The 23,161-nt window shown below is 40.4% G+C and overlaps 1 protein-coding gene across 2 annotated transcripts in view; it reads right to left on the bottom strand.

Moving 5' to 3' along the window:
• The window catches only part of STX18 (syntaxin 18), a 70,453-nt gene extending 47,812 nt beyond the window's left edge, over nucleotides 1-22,641 (bottom strand). The window contains exon 1 of one of the 2 annotated variants that reach the window (XM_040593914.1): nucleotides 22,094-22,641. In XM_040593914.1, the coding sequence (XP_040449848.1) occupies nucleotides 22,094-22,255 (162 nt within the window). In that variant the 5' untranslated portion in view covers nucleotides 22,256-22,641. The remainder of the gene's footprint in view (nucleotides 1-22,093) is intronic. The other variant, XM_040593905.1, reaches the window with a different exon arrangement.
• Between the last annotated feature and the right edge of the window lie 520 nt (nucleotides 22,642-23,161).

Below are 23,161 nucleotides of genomic sequence, written 5' to 3'. Positions count from 1 at the left end.
CTCTGTGTTAAGATTCAGTGTCCATTAAGCAGTTTACTGTGTCTCACCAACCTGTTCACAGTGAAGAAATCACTGTCACTTCTGTGTCTTTTGCCTTAACAACTAGATTGCCCAGGTTGGGCCACAGTATCTAGATGCACTGCATTGCAGGGGAGAAATAACAAAAGAACTGGATAGAAAATACTTGTGTTTCAGCAGATATGCATATGTAGAAATAGGAGTATCTATTGTAAGATGGATACTGGTTTGTATACAATTTTCACTCAAGGTTAGGGAAAAATGCTACTGCAATCTGCCACACCACTGTTTCACAGCTCCTACCTGAATTCTGTGAACAGTCTGTCATGTCGAGGACAGAGGTGATGCTATGTTTTCCAGTTTTCATTTGGATTAGGAACACCTGATTACAGATGCCATACCACTGCTCCACAGTTCTGCTCTGCATTACAGAAGAGTCAATGTTACTGAAATATCTTTCATCAGTACTTCAGTATTCTGCCCATGCACTGGCATGATGTACTCAACACGAGAGAAAGGTAAACATGAGGTACCTTCCCCACCGGGGAGCTATCTCACAAGCAACTTTCAGATGAAAATTTTAAAGCTATCAATCAGAATTAAAACGTGAAAGCTTAATACTGGGAAGAGAATTTATCATAAGGAGACTGGTCAAGATTACTTGGTAAATATCAAGCAGATACCTGACTGCATGAGTAGATGGAACAGGAGCTGGTAAAGCTCACTGTGGCATAGAGGTGAAAAAACAAAAGCAACACCAAAGAGCGAAGGAAGGGAAGAACTGATTTAAGAGAGAATAAAAACCAGAGCAGAAGAGCATGGTCTAAGGTAAAGAACGAAAAACCCTTAAAGATCATAAGATACATCCTGGTTAAAGCAGTAACTATTTTCAGAACAAATGTTAGATACCAGAGACATAAGACCTACCACGTACTTGGAAGAATGGGACCCTTATGTAGGGTAATAAAACAACCCCCCCACACTCAATAGTGGGAATAAACACCACACCCCCCTAACCAACAATTATATCTACTAGGATGCAAAATATTCTCCTTGAAAGTTCTCAAAATAGTGTAAACAAAACACCGTATGCTATACATATACACATATATGCTTGCACAGAGAGGGTTAATGTGACCTCATGTTTTTAATAGCATGTTTTACTCTTTGGCACATCAGCATTAGAACCAGAACATCCTGAAATTATAGTTTTTTGCCACAGAAACACATAACAATTTCAAATGCCTGCAGCTCTAATGTTATACCAATGGAATGCAGATTGTTGAATGCACTGTATAACTGTATAGCAGCAGTGCAGACACTGAAAGCCATGATATCTAAACCAGTTTGAAGTGGTTTTTTTCTTTTTTGCCCTGTATGTTCTCCAGTCCCCTTCATAATGATTCAAATGCTGTTTCTGCAATAAGCAACTCAAGCATCTGTCTGACATGAATACAACATCAATAAGTACAGAGGAGGCAGACAAAAATGCCTAACGATAGAAAAACAGAGAAGGAAAATAAAACCCATTGCCTAAATAGAAAGTTTTACTAACATAACTTTGTTTAGCTATATTTAGTTGCACTGCATCAAATTAGGTGAACTGTGTCTTTTGATGAAGTTTAAGTAATTGAACATGATCTTCCTTTTATTTAAACTGATTTGAGGAATTTGCACTTTAGAAAATAAAAAAAGGGTAGCTTTAATGACTGCATGCATGTTTTTATTGCTTTAATTAGTAGCCATTATAAACACTAATTAATGATATGAATGGAGTCAAGAAAAGGAAGAAGTGCAAAAAGCCAGAGCTGGACAAGAGAGGGGGGAAAAAAGAAAAAGCAAAAATTAATTATATAGATTAGAACTTCACATGGAGTGCCCTTTTAATTTCTGCCTTATAAGACAAATCAAACAGCAACAAAATGAATAAGCCAGACATCTGCTATAGAAAGACAGTAAAACAACTAACTAGATATTTGTGGGCAACCAATTTATCCTTCCTGCAGCTAAAGTTTTCTAAGCATTTAAATAAACAAGCAACTATTAATACTGTAATATGTGCTGGCAGAAAATCAGGAAACAAATACAGTAACAAAGGAACCAAATGGTGTGCAAACAAATAAGAAAATAATTGTGAGAGAGATTTCAACAGAGAGCTATGATGAAATATGACACACAGAGCCAGAAATAAAAGCACACATTGTCAAAAAAAAAGTAAGAGCTGGAAGTAACAAATGAAGGCAAAAGAAACCTACTCCTTTTCTTCTGTTTCACGCATTTAAAATGGGGTGACTCCTGAAGAGCCACTATTTTTTGCAAAGTCAAGTCCAGGGATTATAACATAGTGAATATTCCCTTTAGATTTAAAAATGACCTTTCAAGGAAAATTAAATGCGTTTATTTGACCGATGGCAGTTAAAAGATGTGTGCTTTCTGCCTGGTTTGGAGCGTGTGCTCTGAGGCAGAGGACATACATACAATAAGGGCTGACTTAAGCAATCTGGTTTGAAAACAGTCAACACAAAAATGTCTACTGAGACACAATGGTCAGATACTTTCACCTTTAAAATTTCCTCTTCTGTTAAACTGAAAACAGAGTTTCTTTTTACAAAATAATAGGATGACTGGGTTTTTTTACATCACAAATATAAAGTGTATGCAATGCACATGGCAGAAAATCTATTAGGCAGTGTTGCTGGAATGAAACTAAGTGAAATCTGGTAGTTTCTTACAACAGTCACAACACAAAGTCCTTTGCTAATGGGCAAAAAGGTAGAACTGTACTAACCAACCCTCACCTGGGACAAACAGAGAGTTGATAAGGTCATGAAAGATTCTGAGAGACTATAAAAGGTTTTTTTTTCCATTTTTAGTGTAACATAATTTTTGTCTATTGCAGCAAGCACTACTCTCAATGATTACTGCTAGTAGCCTTAGCATTTGGGGTGAGAGGAGATGTCACTACACCTCAGTATTAAAATCACCTAGATCTGAGGGTACACACTGGAAAATCTAGACTTCTCATTTCAACAAACCTACAGACTAAATGCATTGCCTTATCTTACTCTCAGAACATACTCGTTTTATCTGTTGGTCTAAAACGCCTTGTTTCTGTAGTTCCGTGCAACACTGAAGCCCTATAAAATGAAATGGAGCACAAGTAACAGATTCCACATCCTGGATGTAGTAGCCTTTTCCTATGAAGCTATAATGCAATTTTATTACATGAATGAAAAACTAAGAAATTTGTATCAACCATCCTTACTTTCAATTACAAAGCCTGGTGGTACGTTGAGTGGCAGCATAAACTTTACTAGAATTTCCAGGTTGAATTTTTATTTCTTATGGCCATTATGGTAAAGAGGAGAAGAAAAAAAAGTGCTAGCAGGCTTATCGGAAGGACTCAATGTTTTTAGACAGCATATGGTCCCACCTTCTATGATAAATCTACTAATACAAATCTGATAGTACAACAGAATATAACATTCACTATTAGCAACAGCTGAAGGGTCTTAGCTCCTGATGTGGAGTTAAGGCAGGGAGGAAACAAGTTCTCAGTGCTTTTGTGTAAATAGGATTTTGATGAAGGACTGAAATTGAAGACTGGATTTCCTGACTTCTGAATGCATGAAAGTTATCCTTTTTTTAAAGGAAAAAAAACCCAGACTGATGTTATATACCAAAACTTTCTACGTTTCCTCATCATACACTATTATAGATTTTGCTTTAAAATTACAACTATGAAAATTTTATCTATTTCCGTATTACCTTTTCAGAACACTATCATTCATCCAGAAATTACAAAAAAATTGTACTATACACTACAAAAACCAGAAGACAAACGTTAAGAGAACTCCTCCCATGCCTATACTGAATGTATTTTGTCTCTATAGTTTTATAATCAATACAATCTCTTGGGCCTCTCAGCTTTACAGTTAACGCAACATTTCATTAGATCAGTTTTTTCTCAAGTGTTACAAGGAAAACCAATTAAACATCAAAAGATTCCTGCTTGTCACATCAAATTTACTACTCATTGGAACAGTATGCCTTATTTGCTAAATATGTGTTGACTTGGAAGTGGTCATGAACCACATTCTTAACTAATTACAGCAACTGCTACAAAATGCTGATTACTATTAAGAATCAGTAAGTTAAACTAAACACACCAATTACCATAGCCTTCACTTGCCAAGAGACACTATTCCATCAAAAGCACACTGCACAATTAAAACTTAAAAATACAGTGTTTGTTCTGTCCTTAATCACTGCTTCTCCACTGCTACCCAAGAGATAGGAAATGCACTATTGTAACAACAAAAGTCTTGCACACTGTGGTTGGTTTCTGCAAACTACACACATCTTTATTGCAAAGAACGTTTTTCAAGTGAAGGTTGCACATAAATCATTGGACAAGGAGTAAGAACATTATGTTGGCAATGTTACTATGTCAGACAGTGAACACAGTGCATGATACCTCTCAGCAAGATTTATATTATGTTCTCTGTTTTGTTTGTGGGATAATATCAAAAGATGCCTGGGCCTCAGCTTGGTGGTCAAAGGGATAACCTGTATTAGCTGCTACAACTTGTAGCTGTATATATACTCTTCAACTCTGTCCGTATGGCTGAATGGATAGTCTGTCTGCTTTAACTGAAATAAATTAATAAAAACAGTCAAAAAAATCTGTTTTCAGCATAGTTTTTAATCAGTGTCAACTACTGGTGATATTGCAGTCAGGTAGGTTTGGGGTTCATTTTTCTAAGAGAGCAAAAAACATCAAAGTTGGTGTGTTGGTTTTTTTAATCTGAACATCAAATATACGGATACAAGCACAAAGACAAAATTACATCATTTTGCTCAGATTCTTTCGTAATTTCATTGTAGCAATATTAAAGACTCAGAAAAGCTGGTTAACCCACTTCCATTACATTTAAAATGATATATCCTGTAAACTCTCAGGACTTGGTGTCATTTTATTAACTGGGATAAAAATGTAGTCGTAAACACTATATCAGGAAGTAAAAACTTTCATGATCTAGCAACTAGGTAACAAAATTAATCCTTTAAAATCTACCAAAAGAAGCTAAAAATAAAACTAGATATAAATTCAAGTTTTAGACTGTGGTCAATTGAGGTCTAGACAAAACCCTATGTTTGTTCATTGCCTAGTCTCCAGTCTGCTCCAAGTTTGAAAAGGTAATTGAACTCAGTCTGTAATTACTGGATTAGATACAGATGGGCTCTGTACATTTCAGGGGAGGAAAGAACTGTTTTGATTCATTTTATGATTGCCTGTAAGGTCAAACTTTTCAAAATGTACTTTCATCTGTTAAATGGTTTCTTAAAGTCCCAGGGGGACATCTTCAATAACTGATGTTTTAAGCAATTTGGGTCTATCAGATCCTGTCTTTGAATGTAATATGCTGTCCATTTTCCAGAATTATATATGTGCATGTAGGTTAATTGCTACAACTCGTACATATTTTCAAAACTACACCTCATTGAATACTCACAAGTTTTGCCCAAAAACTGTTATGCATAAATATTTGTAGAATTATTTTGATGTAGGGTACAGAATACATAGGGAAATATGAAGAAATAACACAGATTAGACATGTCCTTACTCATAATTCCTCCCCATTTGTCAGAAGTTTCTGAGAATGCTCTCTAAGGACCCAATTCAACAATGTATGAATAGTGCCAACAAATTCTGTTCACTTCTTACAAAGCAAAAAAAAAAAAAAAAAAGCAACGTATTGGGGAAAAAAAAAAAAGCACTTAAGAGACTTCTCTTTTGGTACTGTCTTATTTGAGCCTTCATCCTCACTCTCAAATCACAAGATAAATTACGGAACAAACAAGAAGCATTAAACTTTCACTCTGCTAAGAATTCTTTACAAGAGCTTTTCCCCAATTAAATCAACCATAACTCTGCAGCCTGTTTCAGTACAACCAGGATTTCATCTTGCAGCTTTAAATGTCTTGTTTAGTTAAAAGTTCACATGCTCCATGGAGGATATCTAGTTCTGCTCTCAGTTAGGGACTCTCAGAGCTACCGTAATAGCAATTTAAAGCAGAAAACTCACCATGCAATCAGAAGGCAATATAATAGTTCAGTTCATAAAAGAGGTAGGAAACTTAATTCCAAACAACTTACTATTCAAGAATTTCAGTTGATTTGCATTACAACAATCTCCTTGCTTATAAAATTCCAATAAGAAAGTGGGTTTTGTTACAACATATATTTGCGTTTAATCAACAATATCTCACTGGCAACAGCCTCAGTCAAAGAGTTATCCTTGTAGGATCAAACACCTATACAGTTGTTCTGCCACAGTTTTAATATTTAAGCACCAGTAATAAGGATAATAGGAAATACATTAATATAATCTCCCCCTGTCTCCCAAGTGTGCTAATGAAAGAGGCTTAAGAGCATAGCAAGTTCTCTTGCGTAATTTCCATGATTAACATTTTATTCATATTATTTCAAAGTCCCCCACAAAAGGGACAAAACCTGAAGTCAGAACCAACCACCACAAAGCCCCAGCAGAAAGATGCATGCTAATAACTGTTATTTGTATGCCTACTTTGACAGAAGATTGTACCTATCATCAGGCTGTGCACTACAACTTACAAGTCTCACTGAAAGAAGAAACTTCTCCCATTGTATTTTAAGAACTGATTGATACAAATCGGTATTTTCAAAATAGTTCAATCCATAAAATGCCTGCAAACAAATCATGGGGTTTTGTAATAGTAGCCCTTTTTTAAATGAAAAAGCATCAGTAACAACCATGTATAAACAACAAAAAAAAAATGGTCTTTGAAGTAAACTTCTGATTCTTATTAGTGTCCAAAAACAAGCACACAAATTTACTCAAAAGATACAAATCCATGTAATATTTGCATTATCTTCCTTCCCATATCTCTAATGGATGCTTTTAAATGTATTTCTTTAAAATTGAATACTCAAATTAGAATTTTTCATAGGGTACATATGCTTAATTCAGTAAAATAAGACTTGATCTGAACCAGTTATACAGAAAAGGCTTCTTCTCATTCACTATAGGCAAAGAAAAAAGCTTCCTTCAAAAGAAATCTACATGCCTTATTTCCCTACAAAATAAAATTATAGTATTTCAAGTGTATTGTGTGAACCCACAAACCACTCCTAAAACTACTGTTATTTTTCAGACAAATTGTGAAGAAGTGGCAAAGTAACAGTTAGACCACAGCACCGTGCATTCTGTATGCCACATCACAGAAGCAAATAAGATATAAAAAGTTATACTAGGTCACATTTTAGACCAACTAATTAACTCTTTGATATTTTTTCCCTTTTTTCTTCCCCTTCATATTTTGATTATCTCTAAGAAGTATTTTCCTCTATTTGCTGTATGGTCCTTTACATCATATTCAAAGCCCATAAGAAACAATATCTGATCTCGTTAAGTATTTCCCTTCTATACTTTAAAGGGTTCCACAGTGAGCTAAAATTCTTAGGAATTAGAAACAACAACATTAACAGAAATAAAGTGTATTCTTACAATAAGCTCGTCTCACATTATGGTGTATTGTGTCTTTACACAAATTTTAAAAGACAAAGGGCGTACTCAATTCACATACATGAAACTGAGTCAGTGTGCAGACTACAGAAATGTAGTAGTATTTAATCAATGAATACCTCACATTGGTTAATGACTTAAAAAAGTCTTTTAAAAAATTCTTTTAAAAAAACCACCATACAGCTCATTTCACTGTCTTTGTACATCCATTCGTCCTCCAAAATTTGTGAGGAAGAAATCAGAAAAAAACCTACTATCCATTAAAAAGTGGTTGCTTACTTCATGGTAAGTAACTTATGTGGTACATCATTAGATTAAGCACCCTGTGAAGTCAATATGACTGTTTTATTTTAGAAATATGTTAACACATTGTTTCCTGGAAGATCATTTATTATTAAAAATGAAGACAGAACATTCATACATTCACACAGTCTAAGGTCAGATTGATCAGAGTCATAGGTCACTAGAGCAGTAGTCTGGGATTTGGAAAACCAGTATCCAACTCTTTGCTTTGGTATGAAGCAGTGTCCCATATGTAAAAAGGAATTCCTGAGTCATCCCTACGCATTAACTCCTGCATTACTTGTTGAGTCTCGTATGTATTTTGGAACACATGCACTTGACTTAAGAGATTTCAAGTGATACAGAATCTACCAAATCAAGGATCAGCTGAATCTCACCACAAATAATGTGTACTTTTTTCAGCACTTTATCATCTTCTTGCTTTTTCACAAATTGGAGACTTTTTCTTGTGATCATGTCCCCTAACAAAATAGGATGAAAAAATTCACACCACAAAGCAGATTTTTCAGTTTTTAGATTTTTTTTAGCACTTTCATATAAAAAAACCCAAACAAAACAACCTACTACCACCACATTTCAGGAAAAGGTTGACATCAGAACCGGATACAACATTTTGTCATTTTAGTATGTTTTTCCTTTAATTGGTAATTCCTCTATGTTTCATTAAAACTTCCATCTTTTAAAAACTTACAAGTTTCTTTATTTTGGTATTGGCTCCTAGGTGCAGTACTTACTAGGAGCTGAAGAGGCCAATTATGCCCTGCCATATCCACAACCAGAATCAATACATGCCCTACTTACACATGCAAAGGTACTATCATGCTCAAGAATCTTTGCATATGTAGTAAGTTTTCTATATAGCTGAATGAGCTATGACTTAATTTAAGCCTACAGAAAGGATCACTTTCACTTTAGTATCACAGCAGAAACTACAGTATACATCACACTGTCCAGCTGAATCGACCTGAAGAAAATAATACAGAACAAAGACAACTGAAGAAAGCAGAATTTAAAATTAATCAAAAATTTGTAGCTGTCACTTGAAAATGGGTATGCAACAAAGTTCTGAAAGAATACCCCAAGAACACACACATCTGTTTAATATTACAAGCCAACTGTCAACATCCTAAGTGAAGTTTTAATTTAATATTTTTTCTTTCTTGATGTTTTACCTTTAGCAAATGCCTCATGAGAGTATCAGCTTTCTATAAAAAAAACTGTTAAATATAAAGAAATGTTATTGTAACATGTTTATAAAATCATAGTTCGAGAACTTTTTATTTTTCTAAAGCCTGACCACAACTTAATTATCTGCAGGACATTCCAAGCTTACAATTGCAAGCTCCAGTTCCCAAGCAATTTTCAACAATATCTACTGTACAGGACATACAGTATTGCAAATACCACAACATGGTACTGTTTCCAAAAGTCAGCATTAGAGCCTTCAGACATGGTTTTTATTTTCAGTAAATATTTGCCTCCCTACTAATCATTAAATGGTTTTCATCACCATTACATGTTTGTCTTTCACACGTCATTTTGCTATCACCATTTATTTTTAATATAAATGAACTCATTATAAAAAGGACAGATATAATGTATAACATGCCTTAAGTTATACATAAAGTGTTGTAAGAGTAAGCAGTATGTTCCTCTACATCTCACACAATGTTTTGCTTCTTTTCCAGGAAAGAGCAAGAGTAAAGGCAAGAAAAAAATTAAAATGGAGATAGGTGGGGGTGGAAATGAGACCATTAGCTCAGCCAAAACATCTCAAAGGAAAGCTGGAATTTCTGTAAAAGATATCTCAAAAAAAATGGAAATTCAAAATTTTCTACTTCGTAAGAACATCCAAACCACCTGAAAATAGGAGAAAAAACCACCCACAAACAAAAACCCAACAAAAAACCATGATGCAATTGCATCTATATTTTACACATGTAAATCTGAAAACCAGCAGATGATGCAACACTTCTAGAACAACTCAGAACTCACAAAGCATATTTTCCTCCCCAAAATACCAGTGCTCCTTAGAACACCTTGGTTTCAGCACACTGCTGAAAAACTCCCCTGTCTTCCTTCCCCTTTAAGCGACTTTTCCCTTCTCTGGAGGCTGAGGACTCTTGACTACTTGGCAGTCCCCCGCACACTGCTGCCATGGAGCCAGTGCATGAGGAGTCCCCCCCACATCCATGGTGGGCTGCTGTGCAAGCTGGTGGTCCATTCTCAGCTCCTCTTTTACCTGCCAGGCCCTAGGTATGTAATTTACTCCAGAAACCCTCACAAATCCTGCAGCAGGATTATTTCTGATCTTCTAAATGTAGTGATATTTTACTTTCACCTGGTCTAAACATTTGAGGATTTTTTTTTCCGTAAAAAAAAACCCACAACACTGAATGACTATATTAGAATTCTAATTAGAATTCCACTCCATATTAGAGATCTATTAAATTTATCAGTCAAACCAAGACCCTTTCTCTTATTTTCAACCACAGAACCTCATAACATTTAAGAGCTTCTGGATATCCTCACAGAACCTCCACTGATATTCACTTGAAACCCATTTCATATTTGCTACCCAACCGAGGCAGGGAGAGGTTGCATCTTGTACTACAGAAATGAAATATTCAATTCAGAATCAGTGAGATTACAGCCACATTCAAAGTTGTTTAAAATTCAACTAAAAAAGGAAATATCCAGTCAAGCAGTGTATTAATAATGGAAAAGCAAGGACTGAAAAGAAGCAGGATTACATTTAACTGTATCTGGGTTTTGGTTTGTTTGTTTTGTTTTTCAAATGCTGGACAATACCTACATAAATGGAAGAGATTTAAATTTGAGCAGATGCAGTACATCCACTTCTCTATTGCTCTCACCACCCTCCATGAAAAGGAAAGGCAGAGTCAGAATGAAAAGGTAAAAAGGGACAACAAACACCTTAAGGCTAGTACCTGATGACCAATAAAATATCTTTTTTTGGCAGACAGAAAGCTTTGCCACACCACCCTGAAGTCAGGAAACCTTTCTTTTCAAGAAAGTACCCATCATTTAAAATTCTATGCAATTATAACATGTAATATTTTCAACACTAAAGAACATTTTCCCAAAACTGCTGGAAATTATTCATAGCTCCAGTTTTCACCCTTTAATTGCTTTCACTGCTGAAGCTATCATACTAGGTTTTAATATTTGCCCGTCTGAAAAATATATTTCAAAGACAGAGCATATAATTACATAACCTTGCACTGTAAAATTATATCCTTTTGTCTGTGGTGACACACACAGAAACTTAATCCACTCATTACCAAAAATCACAAGGAATCAGCTCAGCGTTACAGCAATAACTAACCATGATGACCAAACCCAGCCCCAATTAGCAAGAACATGTGTCAGTGCTACCCACTGAAAGCAATGATTGGTAATTGATTTTTGTGAGAATCTGCAAAATCTTTATGCTTTGAAATAGCTGTTCTCTGAAATTAGGTTTAAACTTTTTTTTGCTGATCACATCCTAAATTACAATTTTTCCACATTTTATTAATATTCCGATATACTTCAGATCTCAATGCTGTAACGTGTGATCACTCAGAAATTCTGTTTGCTAATTGCCACAGAGAAGAAAACATCTTAGTCCAAGTCTAGATTTAGCAGAAGCTAACAAAAATAGTACTTTTCAAGTGTACAAGAACAGCCCTTTTACCTAACTTATCAAGCAGGAAACAGCATCCACACAGAAAATGAGAACTGCAGGATGCTGGGAAGAGTCACAGGTAAGTTCTTCTCTCCACCAAACTTGTCCTGTTTTCAAAAATGAGAGGGAGGAGGAGTATCGGAACCTTAAATTTACTAACTTCCAGAAAAAATCAGCTTTGTTTTGGCCTCACTGCTAACACCTGGAAAAATAAATGCCAACAGTTAAATCTCTAACAAATCACATTGATATTCTTTTAAGTCTGTTTATTTTTATGTTCATTTCTGTCCCAAATAAGAGATTATGTTTTAAAAAAATATAAATACAGAGCTCAAGGCTTCTAGTGTATCAAAGTACTCAAAATAATAAGCTGTTCTTGCTCCAAAATCTTTTGATGAAGAACTCAGAGAAACAATAAAAAGCATGAATGCAGCGATTAAATTCACTAACGTGTAAGTATTAAGTTTCACTCTCACTCTTCCTTCTTCCATTTCCCTTCCTTTCTTTCCTAGTTAGATGTAGTCTATCATAACCTCCGTATCATTCACTGGTATTAATTCTTTTTCTTTTTTATGCATATTTCTACCTCTCATGTTAAGATTGTCTATTCTGCAACCTACATCATTCTATTTTCTTCCAGCTAAGCCTGCTCACTTTGTTAACAGTCTTTCTGTTCCATTGCATCTCTGCAGCTTTTCAGATGCCACAGGACCCACCACGCTGCCCCTAGCCCACCTTTCTCCTTCTTCAGATGTCATACCGATATAACCTATGCTTGAGAAAAGGAGGCTAAATATGATAAACCTCAGCTTTCTTCTGCTTCCATATGCACCACAAACTTCAACAAATTTTATGTTTTGTGGCAAGATGACAAACCAAGAACTCACAGGAGGTGTCAGTTTAATGGACAACCATAGTCAGGAAAGAGTATGTAGTGACCAGCTACATGATATAACAATTCCTCCAACAACTGTAAGTCAGGGAAGAACCTCCCACAACCTGGAAGGAGGTGAGGTGAGGAGGAACACAACATCCTCAAAACAGGAATTTCAGCCTTAGAGACTTCTGGACTCCTCAAGCACCGCATGAGGTTCAGTTACTCAAAACAAAATTAATAGGCAACTAAGGAAAGTCGTCTCTCAAGCCAACTTTCAATCCTGCTGTTCAGTTATGTTCAGAAAATAATTCCCATGGAGTTAAGAATGTACTTTAAAACAAACAAACAAAGCAGGGGGGACAGCAACAGACATTTGCACAGACATTTCCCAAAATGTAAGAGTTCATAACTCTTCCCCCAAGACCAACCTACATGCTCACCACTGTTACAGATGTGAGTTTTGCTAAAACCCAAAGCATCACATGGGGAACATTAGGGATTTGGTATTTAATCCTATTGCATTAAACAAGGTCAGCATTTCACTCGTCTCCAAAAATCTTCTAAAAATTTTTAAAAACAGTCTTGCCTCTGCTATTGCCTTAAAGAGTCTTTTTATGTATTTCTCCTCTACTAATTACGATTATCAACTTCTTTCCTTTCCATCTCTCAGGCTAAATTTCTTCTCTAAAAAGGATAAAGGAAATGAGGAGTAAAAACAATAAATGCTCATAATAAAAACCTAACATTAACCATAATTTGCAGAGGGGAAGAGATAAACCTGAAATATTAAGAAAGCAGTATACTGTAAATCCCCATTTGAAAAGTATAATTTAGAATTGTATTTTCTGCCTAGAACATGGGGGAAGGAAACCCACATGCATGTAAATGAGTACAACATGCAGCACCATCGATGAACTTTGAGGAAAAAAGTGACTGTTCATAACTGTACATGGAAGAAGTCAAAATTAATTCTAATGACCTCAGCTATGGGCCCAATTTATTAGAACTTACCTCTCATTAAAAGTTAAGAAGTGAACTGAAATATCATTTGCTGTCCAAAATTTGGCACAGTCGTTAATTTCTAATAAAGACTATAATTGGCTATACCATAAGCAGTATATATTTCCCTTGCATCCAAATATTCTCTCACAGGAGTTATTCTTATGTAATCATTAGAGTCAAAATGATTGTATAAACTAAGCTTAGTAAATCAGGTTATAATTTTTTAGTTTGAGTATAAAACCAAAAACACTAAAGCATACCATTTTAACCACTTCTAGCCACTTCCCTCATAGCACTGGTTAGTACCAGCTACTCAACAACAACAGAAGTAAGTTTACTACGTGACTATGCAGTCTGATGCACTGCTTGTGTTCTGCCATGGACTTCAACAGTACCACTCTCAGATATGGAATTTTTCAGATTAATCCCCATTCAGGTCTATTCTAGACCTATCAAATACATGTCCCATCTTATAAAAAGTTAATATAGCAAGCTGGCTATTTCACTATTTTGAATATTTCTTGGTCTTTTAAAAAGCTTAGATATAATTTGATATGTTCTGGAGACACCAACCTGAACCTGACTCAGAACCAGCAGCATAGTAATTTTTGTCATATTCCGATAAAACATTTAATACTTGGAATTTTTATTTTCATATAACTTTTACTTTTTGAACAGGGACCGTGTTACTCCCTGCATCAGCAGATCAGTACCAGTCTACTACCAAAGCTACTATTCATCTGAAAGTAGGCAGTGGAAAAGCTTGTGACCTCCCAATCTGCAAGCCGACTCCTTTTTCTTATGATACTAAAACGTAATAAGCACAAGGAATTCTCTGTTTGAAGTCCAGATCTAATAATCTACTAATGTTTTCCAAACATTTTTTGATTTGTAAACCCCTAGAATTTTTCCAGTGACTGTGCAGACTTGCCTTTATTAGTGCTGTGTACTAGCTACTGATTATATACTGTAACCAGACCTGGTACACAATTTCAGTGGCTGAATTTAATTCTTAGTACCTCTTCAAACAATCCTGAATAGTCTGAAAGGGATCAGAAAGCATGTACGTTTAAAACCACCCATTTTCAATTTTGCTATGTCAATAATTATGTTATGCTGTTCAAGCTGGTCCTATATGGTCAGTCTGGGGGACCCAGCTACTGGTTTGGGCATTCCCCACGCTTTTTTTAGGCTTTATTAATGCAGCGACAGTGGCAATGATTAAGCCACTGTGAACACCGTACACAAACACACCTACCCCTTTCTTCTCCTATGAGAATATTCTAAATACAAAACTGCCAAGATGTGCAGGAAGATCCCATGTTTGGGACCAAAGACAAAACATCAGCTCTCCACCTCTTCTAATAGCAATGCTATTTTGAATTATCCCATGGGCTGCATCCAAACAATGAGATACGTTGGACTTAGGCAGGTATGCATGAAAAGCTGTTTTACTAAGAATATGTGAAATTAAAAACAAACAAACAAAACAACCACAACAACAAAAAAGCAAATCAAAAAACCCACTGCTAACCTATGAGTACCCAGAGCAGTACACTATGAAAGTCAGGTGGCCTTGCAATTAAAAGGTTTGCTCAAAATTTATATTCCATGTCATTTGTTCTGGCTTTCATAAGACCGAGTTTCAGAGTCAAGTTTTATGTGGGGATTTTTCCTCCTCGTTACATATTTGTACAGAGCAGCTGAACATATTTTTGATGTGACTATTGGCCTATCATACCAATTTTTTTTAAGAATCAGTTAATCATTCTACAGAATCCATACACAGAATTTATATGAATAACAGATGTTGTAGCCTCATGAATCTGGCATCCTTATGCGTTCAACAGCTTCAAACACTGACATTTGATCATTCTGAAATTTTGCATTTAACCTTTCAAATTTTCCATTCTCAAGGATATGTTTTCAGATATGTCTCGTATTGCTTTTGAAGAATTATGCTCCAACACTTAATTTTTTAGCTTTTTCCAAAGCCTTAAAGAAGAAGAGAATCTCCCTTGCAAAACACAAATTTTCATTCATGGCTGCAGTCAAGCCCACCATGAAATTCTGCTTGGTCATTAATTTATGTTTATTTCTGTCAATAAGCTGTGTCAGCCCTGATTCCGTTTCTCCAACACATACTGGACAGTCAGCAATGATAAAAAATTCTCATTACTTCCATATTTTCAAATAACTAAGAAAGAAGCATTATTTGACAGATGATATTCCCAATAGCTCTTACTTGTCATAAAAAAGTAACAAGAAAGGCTTAGTCAGATTTCCTAAGATTGTCCTAAAACAGAAGTTCAAGTCCCAAACACCCTTCAAAACTGATCATCTTTGAAAATGTCCGAAACTGCAGGTTTAAGACCACAGTGAATCTCTGAACAAATGTCACATAAACTGGGCCTATGCTATAGCTGAACTGCTTATGTTTGTGACTGAACACTTACTTCACACACAATTTTTTAAAAATATTTTTGCTCTAATCCCTAACATTCTTCAATCACTTAGCACATTAACTCACCTTAATCTCCAATCTGATACCTTACCAAAAAACTAATGGTTTGTGTGGCAAGGCTGGGGGGGGCTGCAGGGTGGCTTCTGTGAGAAGTTGCTAGAAGCTTTACCTATGTCTGACAGAGCCAACGCCAGCCGGCTCCAGGATGGACCCGCCGCTGGGCAAGGCTGAGCCCATCAGTGACAGTGGCAGTGCCTCTGGGATAGCAAATTTAAGAAGGGGGGGGGGGGGGGGGGGCGCGGAAATTTTGCACAAAAAAAATGCAGTAGAAGAGAGGAGTGAGCAGGTGTGCGAGCAGCAGCCCCGCAGACACCCGGTGGGTGCAGGCAGGGCCGGAGGGGCTCCAGGCGCCGGAGCAGAGGTTCCCCCCCAGCCCGCGGTGAAGGCCGCGGCGCGGCCGGCTGTGCCCTCAGCCCATGGAGCCCGCGGGGAGCAGGGACCCACCGGCCGCCCGGGGAGGGCCCCAGGCCGGGGCAGGGGGTGCCCAAGGAGGCTGCGCCCCCGGGGGGGGCCGGGCTGGGGCAGGGGCAGCGTGTGGGGACCCTCCCCCTGGGGGGAAGGGGCGGCAGGGGCAGCTGTGAGGGACCGACCCCAGCCCCATTCCCGGTCCCCTGCGCTGCTCGGGAGGAGCAGGGAGAGACATCGGGAGTGAGGCTGAGCCCAGGAACACAGGGTGGGGTGGGGGAAGGTGGTTTAAGATTTGGTTTTGTTTACTCATTATTCTAATATGATTGGCAATAAATTAAATTTTCCCCAAGTCGAGTCTGTTTTGCTCATAACAGCAATTAGCAAGTGATCTCTCCCTGCCCTTACCTTGACCCACGGGCCTTTCACTGTATTTCCTCCCCCCTGCCCAGCTGAGGCAGGCAGTGACACAGCCGCTCTGGTGGGCACCTGGTGTCCAGCCAGGGTCAACCCACCAGAGCTAGGTAAGTCTGCACAAGCTGAAACACAAGCTTGTGTATCACTGTATACTACAATTTAAATAGCCGTGTCACTGTAAAAGTTTAAGGGAAAAAAAAAAATGCTGCTTTTGTTTTAATTGACCAAAAAGCTCTAACATATACATAATGAATCCTGACAGTCTTCTATGAATTGCAAGCAATGGAAAGTCTGTCACTGTTACTATAGCTTTGTTGTAGGGAATCCCTCAACAATCATTTCTTACTTGGTCCTAGTCAATATGCAACTGGTGAACAGGTGGAGAGATGCCAAAAACTTCACCATACATACAGCATTAGTCATTTTTCATTACATATCAGACAACCCAATGGTTGTACAATGCAGCTGACAGACCAAAAAACCCAAACCAAATAAACAGTGATGGGTCAACGCTGGAGCAAAGAAAATCCTTTCAAAAGTTCATGGCCATTAACATTTGTCTTTGATTTAGAAGAGCATCCATAGGCAAACAGATCAGTTGTCACAATTTAACAGTATCACCAGCAACAGCAGCCTCTACAACGAACAGTACAATGGTTTGAGATAACCTCAAAACATCCTTGTGTTACCAAATTAATCTCAAACAAAAATACTTTCATCAGCTCTGCGCAGACTGCAGCAATACAGTACACCTGAGCATAAAAGTCAGCTTTGAAAAAATACAAATTAATACAGAATGTTGGAGCATGGTTTGTGACTAACGGAAATTACAAGAGCACACAAAATATATCCTCCCCCTTCTGAACCAGTTTCTCTACACAACATTGAGGCAAGTCAAAGCTCTTACATTCCACATTCTCTGTGCCTACTTTAATTCATCTAAAAAAATCACGTTAATTTTGAGAATGTAAAGCAGGACTTTATAAACGTATCTCCCAGGTGCAATGAAACTCCACCACAAATTTTCAGAAGCTCACTGTGCAGACACAGAGCCTTCGTAGGAAAGAAAATTGAAATTCAACAGAAAATAAGAACTATTCCAACTTTGCCAGCCTCTTCTCCACATGCCATGGACCTTCAATCTTTCTTCTTAAAGACCCTTAGAGTCTGTCTTATGAAGAAGACAAAAAAATAAAAAAAGCAAACATTCCCAAAGTCCTCATCAGATCCTATTGCAAAACTCATAGTTCTTCAGGGGAAAAAGAAGGAAGAAAATACGCTATGTATGACAAGAGAGTTACATCACTTAATACAGTTCAGCCAAGTGCTCAAAACACATTAATAATGTGATATAAAACCTCGGTGGGATGGGCTAGAAAGAAGAATTCTGATCCTACAGCTGTGTGGCTGCTACAGGCACAGCTGAGTGCCTGCCCAGCCCACACTCCAGCTGTGCTGCCGTCTGTTTGGACCAGGGCCGGCTACTGCTCCCGCAGCTTGGAGCACAGCTGTGTCAGCACATCTCTGCCTGCAAGAAGCTAGGCAAACCCACCCAGAATATAATAATGAAAGGAGCAGGTCTGTGTGTAGACTGCCTATGTATTCCAATATTTGCATGTCAAATGGAGATCTTCAACTAAGGACTTGGTGTTTGTCTAGTTTGGAGAAAAGGAGGCTGAGAGGTGACCTCATTGCTCTCTACAGCATCATGAGGAGGGGAGGTGGAGAAGGAAGTGCTGATCTCTTCTCCCTATTACCCAATGATAGGACATGCGGAAATGGTTTAGAGCTGGGCCAGAGAAGGTTTCAACTCTACATTGGGAAGCATTTCTTTAGCAAGAGGGTGGCCAAACACTGGAACAGGCTTCCTAGAGAGGTGGTTGATGCCCCAAGCCTGTCAATGTTTAAGAGGCATTTGGACAATGCCCTTAACAACTTGCTTTAGCTTCTGGTCAGCCCTGAACTGGTCAGGCAGCTGGACTTGATGATCATTGTGGGTCACTTCCAACTGAACTATTCCATTCTGGAACCAAATACAGCATAATGAAAGTGGTGACTAGGTGTAGGTTTTTCAGAGTCTTCACTGTTATTCTATATGGATTCTGACCAGTATCTTTCACAAGTTTTAAAAACAAACTAGTTAACCATTTGTTATGTTTCTTAAACAATAAACAAAAGACCTATACATAGACATAGAAGAATTCACTAGCTTTGGGGGAGCTTTTTGAAAAAGAAATGTTAAAGAACTAATGAATGTATCAAAGACTACATTTGCATGGTCTTGGCAGAAGCAGCTAAATTTTTAATTGTGAGGCTATGATAAATTATTTGAAAAAGAGTTTGGCATATACAATCAAACCAAACTGCATGTGGCTGAAACAAGCAATTAAAGTAATAATTTATTTTACCACAAAGCTTATTCTTCTAGCTGCAGTTTCAACGTTCTATTCATACGTTAAAATGCTGGTCTCTGGTCTAGCAGGTTGTTGGCTCCCTCTCAATCCTACTCATTGATCAGCATGTTGATGATCATGTTCAGACCTGCTTCAGCACACATTTTAAGCCTTGGCTTCTTCTCCAAAGTCATTGTTTATGTAAGTACCACTAATTAAACCCATTCTCCCCCTCAGACAGACTGTTCAGCTCATCCACGTTGCCATTAGGTGTTTACTTCACTTGAAGCTCCTGCAATTAAAGAAGATACTTTTATCCACATCTTTGTCGTTCTTTCTGTTGCCACGACAGTGCCCCAAGGAAACTCAGAAATGACAAGGAGCTCAAAAAGGAGACAGGGGCCAGCAGGAAACAGTAGCTGTGAATAGGGAAAAACAAAGGACTACAGTGGGAGGAAAAGGACGTAGCTATAGCACGCCATCGCTACACAGGACTATGGCTGGGCAATAAAAATATAAAGGTGCGGCTAGGCTTGAGTACAAACATAATGACAGAACAGTCAGGGTTGGAAGGTGCCTCTGGAGATCATCTAGTCCAACCCCCTGCTAAAGCAGGTTCACCTAGAGCAGGTGGCACAGAATTGCTTTTGAACATATTCAGAAAAGGCAGCTCTACAACTTCTCTGGACAGCCTGTTCCAGTGCTCTGTCACCCCCAAAGTAAATAAGTTCTTCCTCATATTCAGATGGAACTTCCCGTGTTTCAGTTTGTGCCTGTTGCCCCTTGTCCTGTCACTTGGTACCACTGAAAAGCGCCTGGCCCCAGCCTCTTGACACTTGCCCTTAAAATATTCAAATACATTGGTAAAATCCCCTCCCAGTCTTCTCCAGACTTAACAGGGGCAGCTCTCTCAGCCTTTCCTCATAAGGGAGATGTTCCAGTCCCCTAATCATCTTCACAGCCCTCCACTGGACCTTAAGGAAGAAAACCAGAACTGGTAGAAAGCAAAAGCAATGTTGATGGTAGGAAGGGAAGAAAGAAAAACAGACTAGGATGAAGAAGTGGGTGTGAGCCTAGTCTAAGGTCGTAAATTATTTGGAATAGAGACACTGAAACTGAGGAGAACCCAAAGTGCAGACAGAGACAGTACTGGTGGCAATGGGGTAAAAAGCTTCAGAGGGAATGACCAGAAGTCTGTGGCTATAAAAGTATCTAGAATGTAACCTAAGAAAACCTCTGGTTTCCTCTTGCTCCCTCTGCTACCACAAACAACTGTGAAACACTTCAGCAAACCATCCAAACACTGTCTAGTGCTAAACCCTTAGAGGGCAACAACCTGCCCTCAGCATCAGCCCAAGTGCTAGAGTTCTGAATAGCGATTTAAAAGTTACAGCCATGTTGACAACGCAGATAAATGTCAACATGATGCCCTGTGATAAAGTTTCAATTCTTTTTAGAATTCTAGGAATTCACTCACACAAAATTTGTGTTAAAAATTAAAAAGTCCACCCTGTTCTGGGGTAAGACTGAAGGAACCTGTTCTCTCTAACACTGCAGAATGTGGAATATCTTTAGTCAAAATCAGGAGATGGGGGGTGGGGGTGCGGGGAAGATAGATCTCATGGAAAAAGATCTTGAATGCTTGAATGTAGTTTTGTGGACTGTTCTGATCACTGCAGATAGATCCCTACCACAGAACTCGCAGTTGACAAATCACTTAAATCAGCTTTTTGTAATGGTTAATGATTATATGTTCATTTAACAGGTACCCAACTTGCTACCCTCTGCTTAGGCCTCAAAGAAATCACTGAGTTACTGAACATCAAACATCAAGTGTTATAAAACACATTAATTTTTAAGTACTCATTCTCAGAACTGGGGAAAGTAGAATGAGCACAGAAATGTGACATTAATATCTGTGCTTGAAAACTAAATTAATCACAAGTTCGAAAATGACCGAACAAGGTCACTTGTGCATTCTTCATTTAGGCCTAAACTTGTATATGTGCTCTGTAAGCCTATCTCCTCAAAAAGTGTACTGAGAAGTCTTTTTCCCCTAGTTTTTCAAAATATGGTCCAGCGCCTTATTAAACGTGATAATTCAAACCCTGCCTTGGTGTCAGACTTTTCCCCCTGCTTTTTACCTGCAACGCTTTTACAGCATGACTGAGGATTATAATTAATGCTCGTAAGCCTACAGCTCTGTAACTCCTCAACTTCTCGGTGCTTGCCTTTTCAAGTCTTAAAATGTTCCGATTACCCTTTCACGTGCCATTTGTACAGAACTGGCACTTCACAGCCATACCGCGTGACAGGGGAAAACAACAACACTAAAGACTTCGGTGGAACGTTACCGCCGCTTACGCTCGTACGGAGGCGCCCTCTGACGTGGCACCGGCATGAGGAACCAGGCGTGTGAACGCAGGCACGGCCGCGGCACAGCCCCCAGGGACACCCGGGTCTGGGCGATCAGGAGCGCCGGTCCCCGCAGGCAGGGCCGCGGCCAGCGCCGCCCCCGGGGGTCCCTGCCTGCCCCGGCCGCCGAGCGGCTCACCCCCGGCCGGGCCGGGCCGCGCCGAGGGGGCCGCGGGCGACAGGCGGGTCGGAGCCTCCCCCGGCCGCCACACCAGCCGCCGGGCTGCCGGCGCTCCCAGCCCACATCCGTGTGGGAAAGAGCTGCCCTGGGGTCGCTTGCGGGCGGCTCCGGGGCCCGCTCGCTCGCCCCGGGCCTCCGGGGAGAGCTGGACGCGGCGGGCCGCCCCGAGGCGGGGGCGAGGGGGGCGGGCTGCCCGCGGCGGCGCCCGGGCGGAGCCGCTGACGAGGGGGCGCCGGGGAGCCCGGCTGCCGCGCGTCCTGTCCTCCCCCCGGGGCCTGGGTGCCCGCCGCCGCACTCACCACCTCCCGGGCCCGGCTGGTGAAGTCGCTCTTGCAGCGGGCGGCGCTCCGCTTCAGCAGCTCGTCCTTGGCGCTGTCACCCGCCGCCACTCCCAGCGCCTTGTTGCGGGTCTTCACCGTCTTCACGCTGGCCTTGAAGAGCAGGGTGATGTCCACCGCCATGGCGACCCGCGCCCTGCGCCGCCGCCCGGTGCCGCCGCGCACTCTTCCCCGCGCAACGCGGCCCCGGCCGCCGCGTTCCGCCCAGCGTGGGCCGGCGGGCGGGGGAGGCCTCGTCGCCACGCCGCCTTCTCTGCGCGGCGGCGGGGCCGAGCTCGTCGTCAGCCCCCACGGAGCCCGCCCGGGCCGCGGTGGGGCGCGCAGCGCCGGGCCCGGGCAGCCGGGGCGCGAGTTCGGGGGAAGCGCGTGGCTCCCGCCGCCGGGGCGCGGCTGCTGCCAGCGGGGGCCGGCGCCTCCCGCGTACGCGCCGCCGCGGGGCTGTGCGCGGCCCCTCCTGCCTCACCGCGGCTCTGCGGAACGCAGGTGCCGTTCCAGCCCAACTTGGCCGTCCAGACACCACCCCCCCCCCACGGCGCCGTCGCAGGTGTCGCCAGGTGGTGCTGTTACACGCCGTCTTCCGAGATTTTACATCGGCCACTTAGCCACGGAAAGACAGGTTAACTGGAGTTACTGATACATGTTAGCAGGTCTGCACCGGGGTGTGGGATTGGCGCTGGTGTGAGATTCCCGTGGGAAATGATGACACGTGTATGCCCCCTGGTCCCGTGTCCCCGAGCTGTATGGGTGGAGCAGCGTGGTTCACCTGGAGCATGCAGCCATGGTTGCTTCCCTGCCGAGGAGCTGGCCGGCGAGGCCCTCTGCTCTGCCACCCAGCCCGGGACAGTGTCACCCCCGTACCTGGGAGGTGTGTTAGGTGCCGTGGTTGGTGGCCGTGCGGATGCTGCACGAAGCTGTGTGAGATAGTCCGTGTGAGCAAGGGGGCTTCGCGGCCGTGCGCCCTGCAGGGGGCTGGCTTTGTGAAACTGCGTGGCACACGGGAAAACTTTTGACCCAATAACCAGTGGTGAT

Source organism: Falco naumanni, chromosome 1, assembly GCF_017639655.2.
Source record: "Falco naumanni isolate bFalNau1 chromosome 1, bFalNau1.pat, whole genome shotgun sequence".
NCBI lineage: Eukaryota > Metazoa > Chordata > Aves > Falconiformes > Falconidae > Falco > Falco naumanni.
Note: the sequence above shows the minus strand (reverse complement) of the source record. Positions and strands in the feature narration are given on the sequence as shown.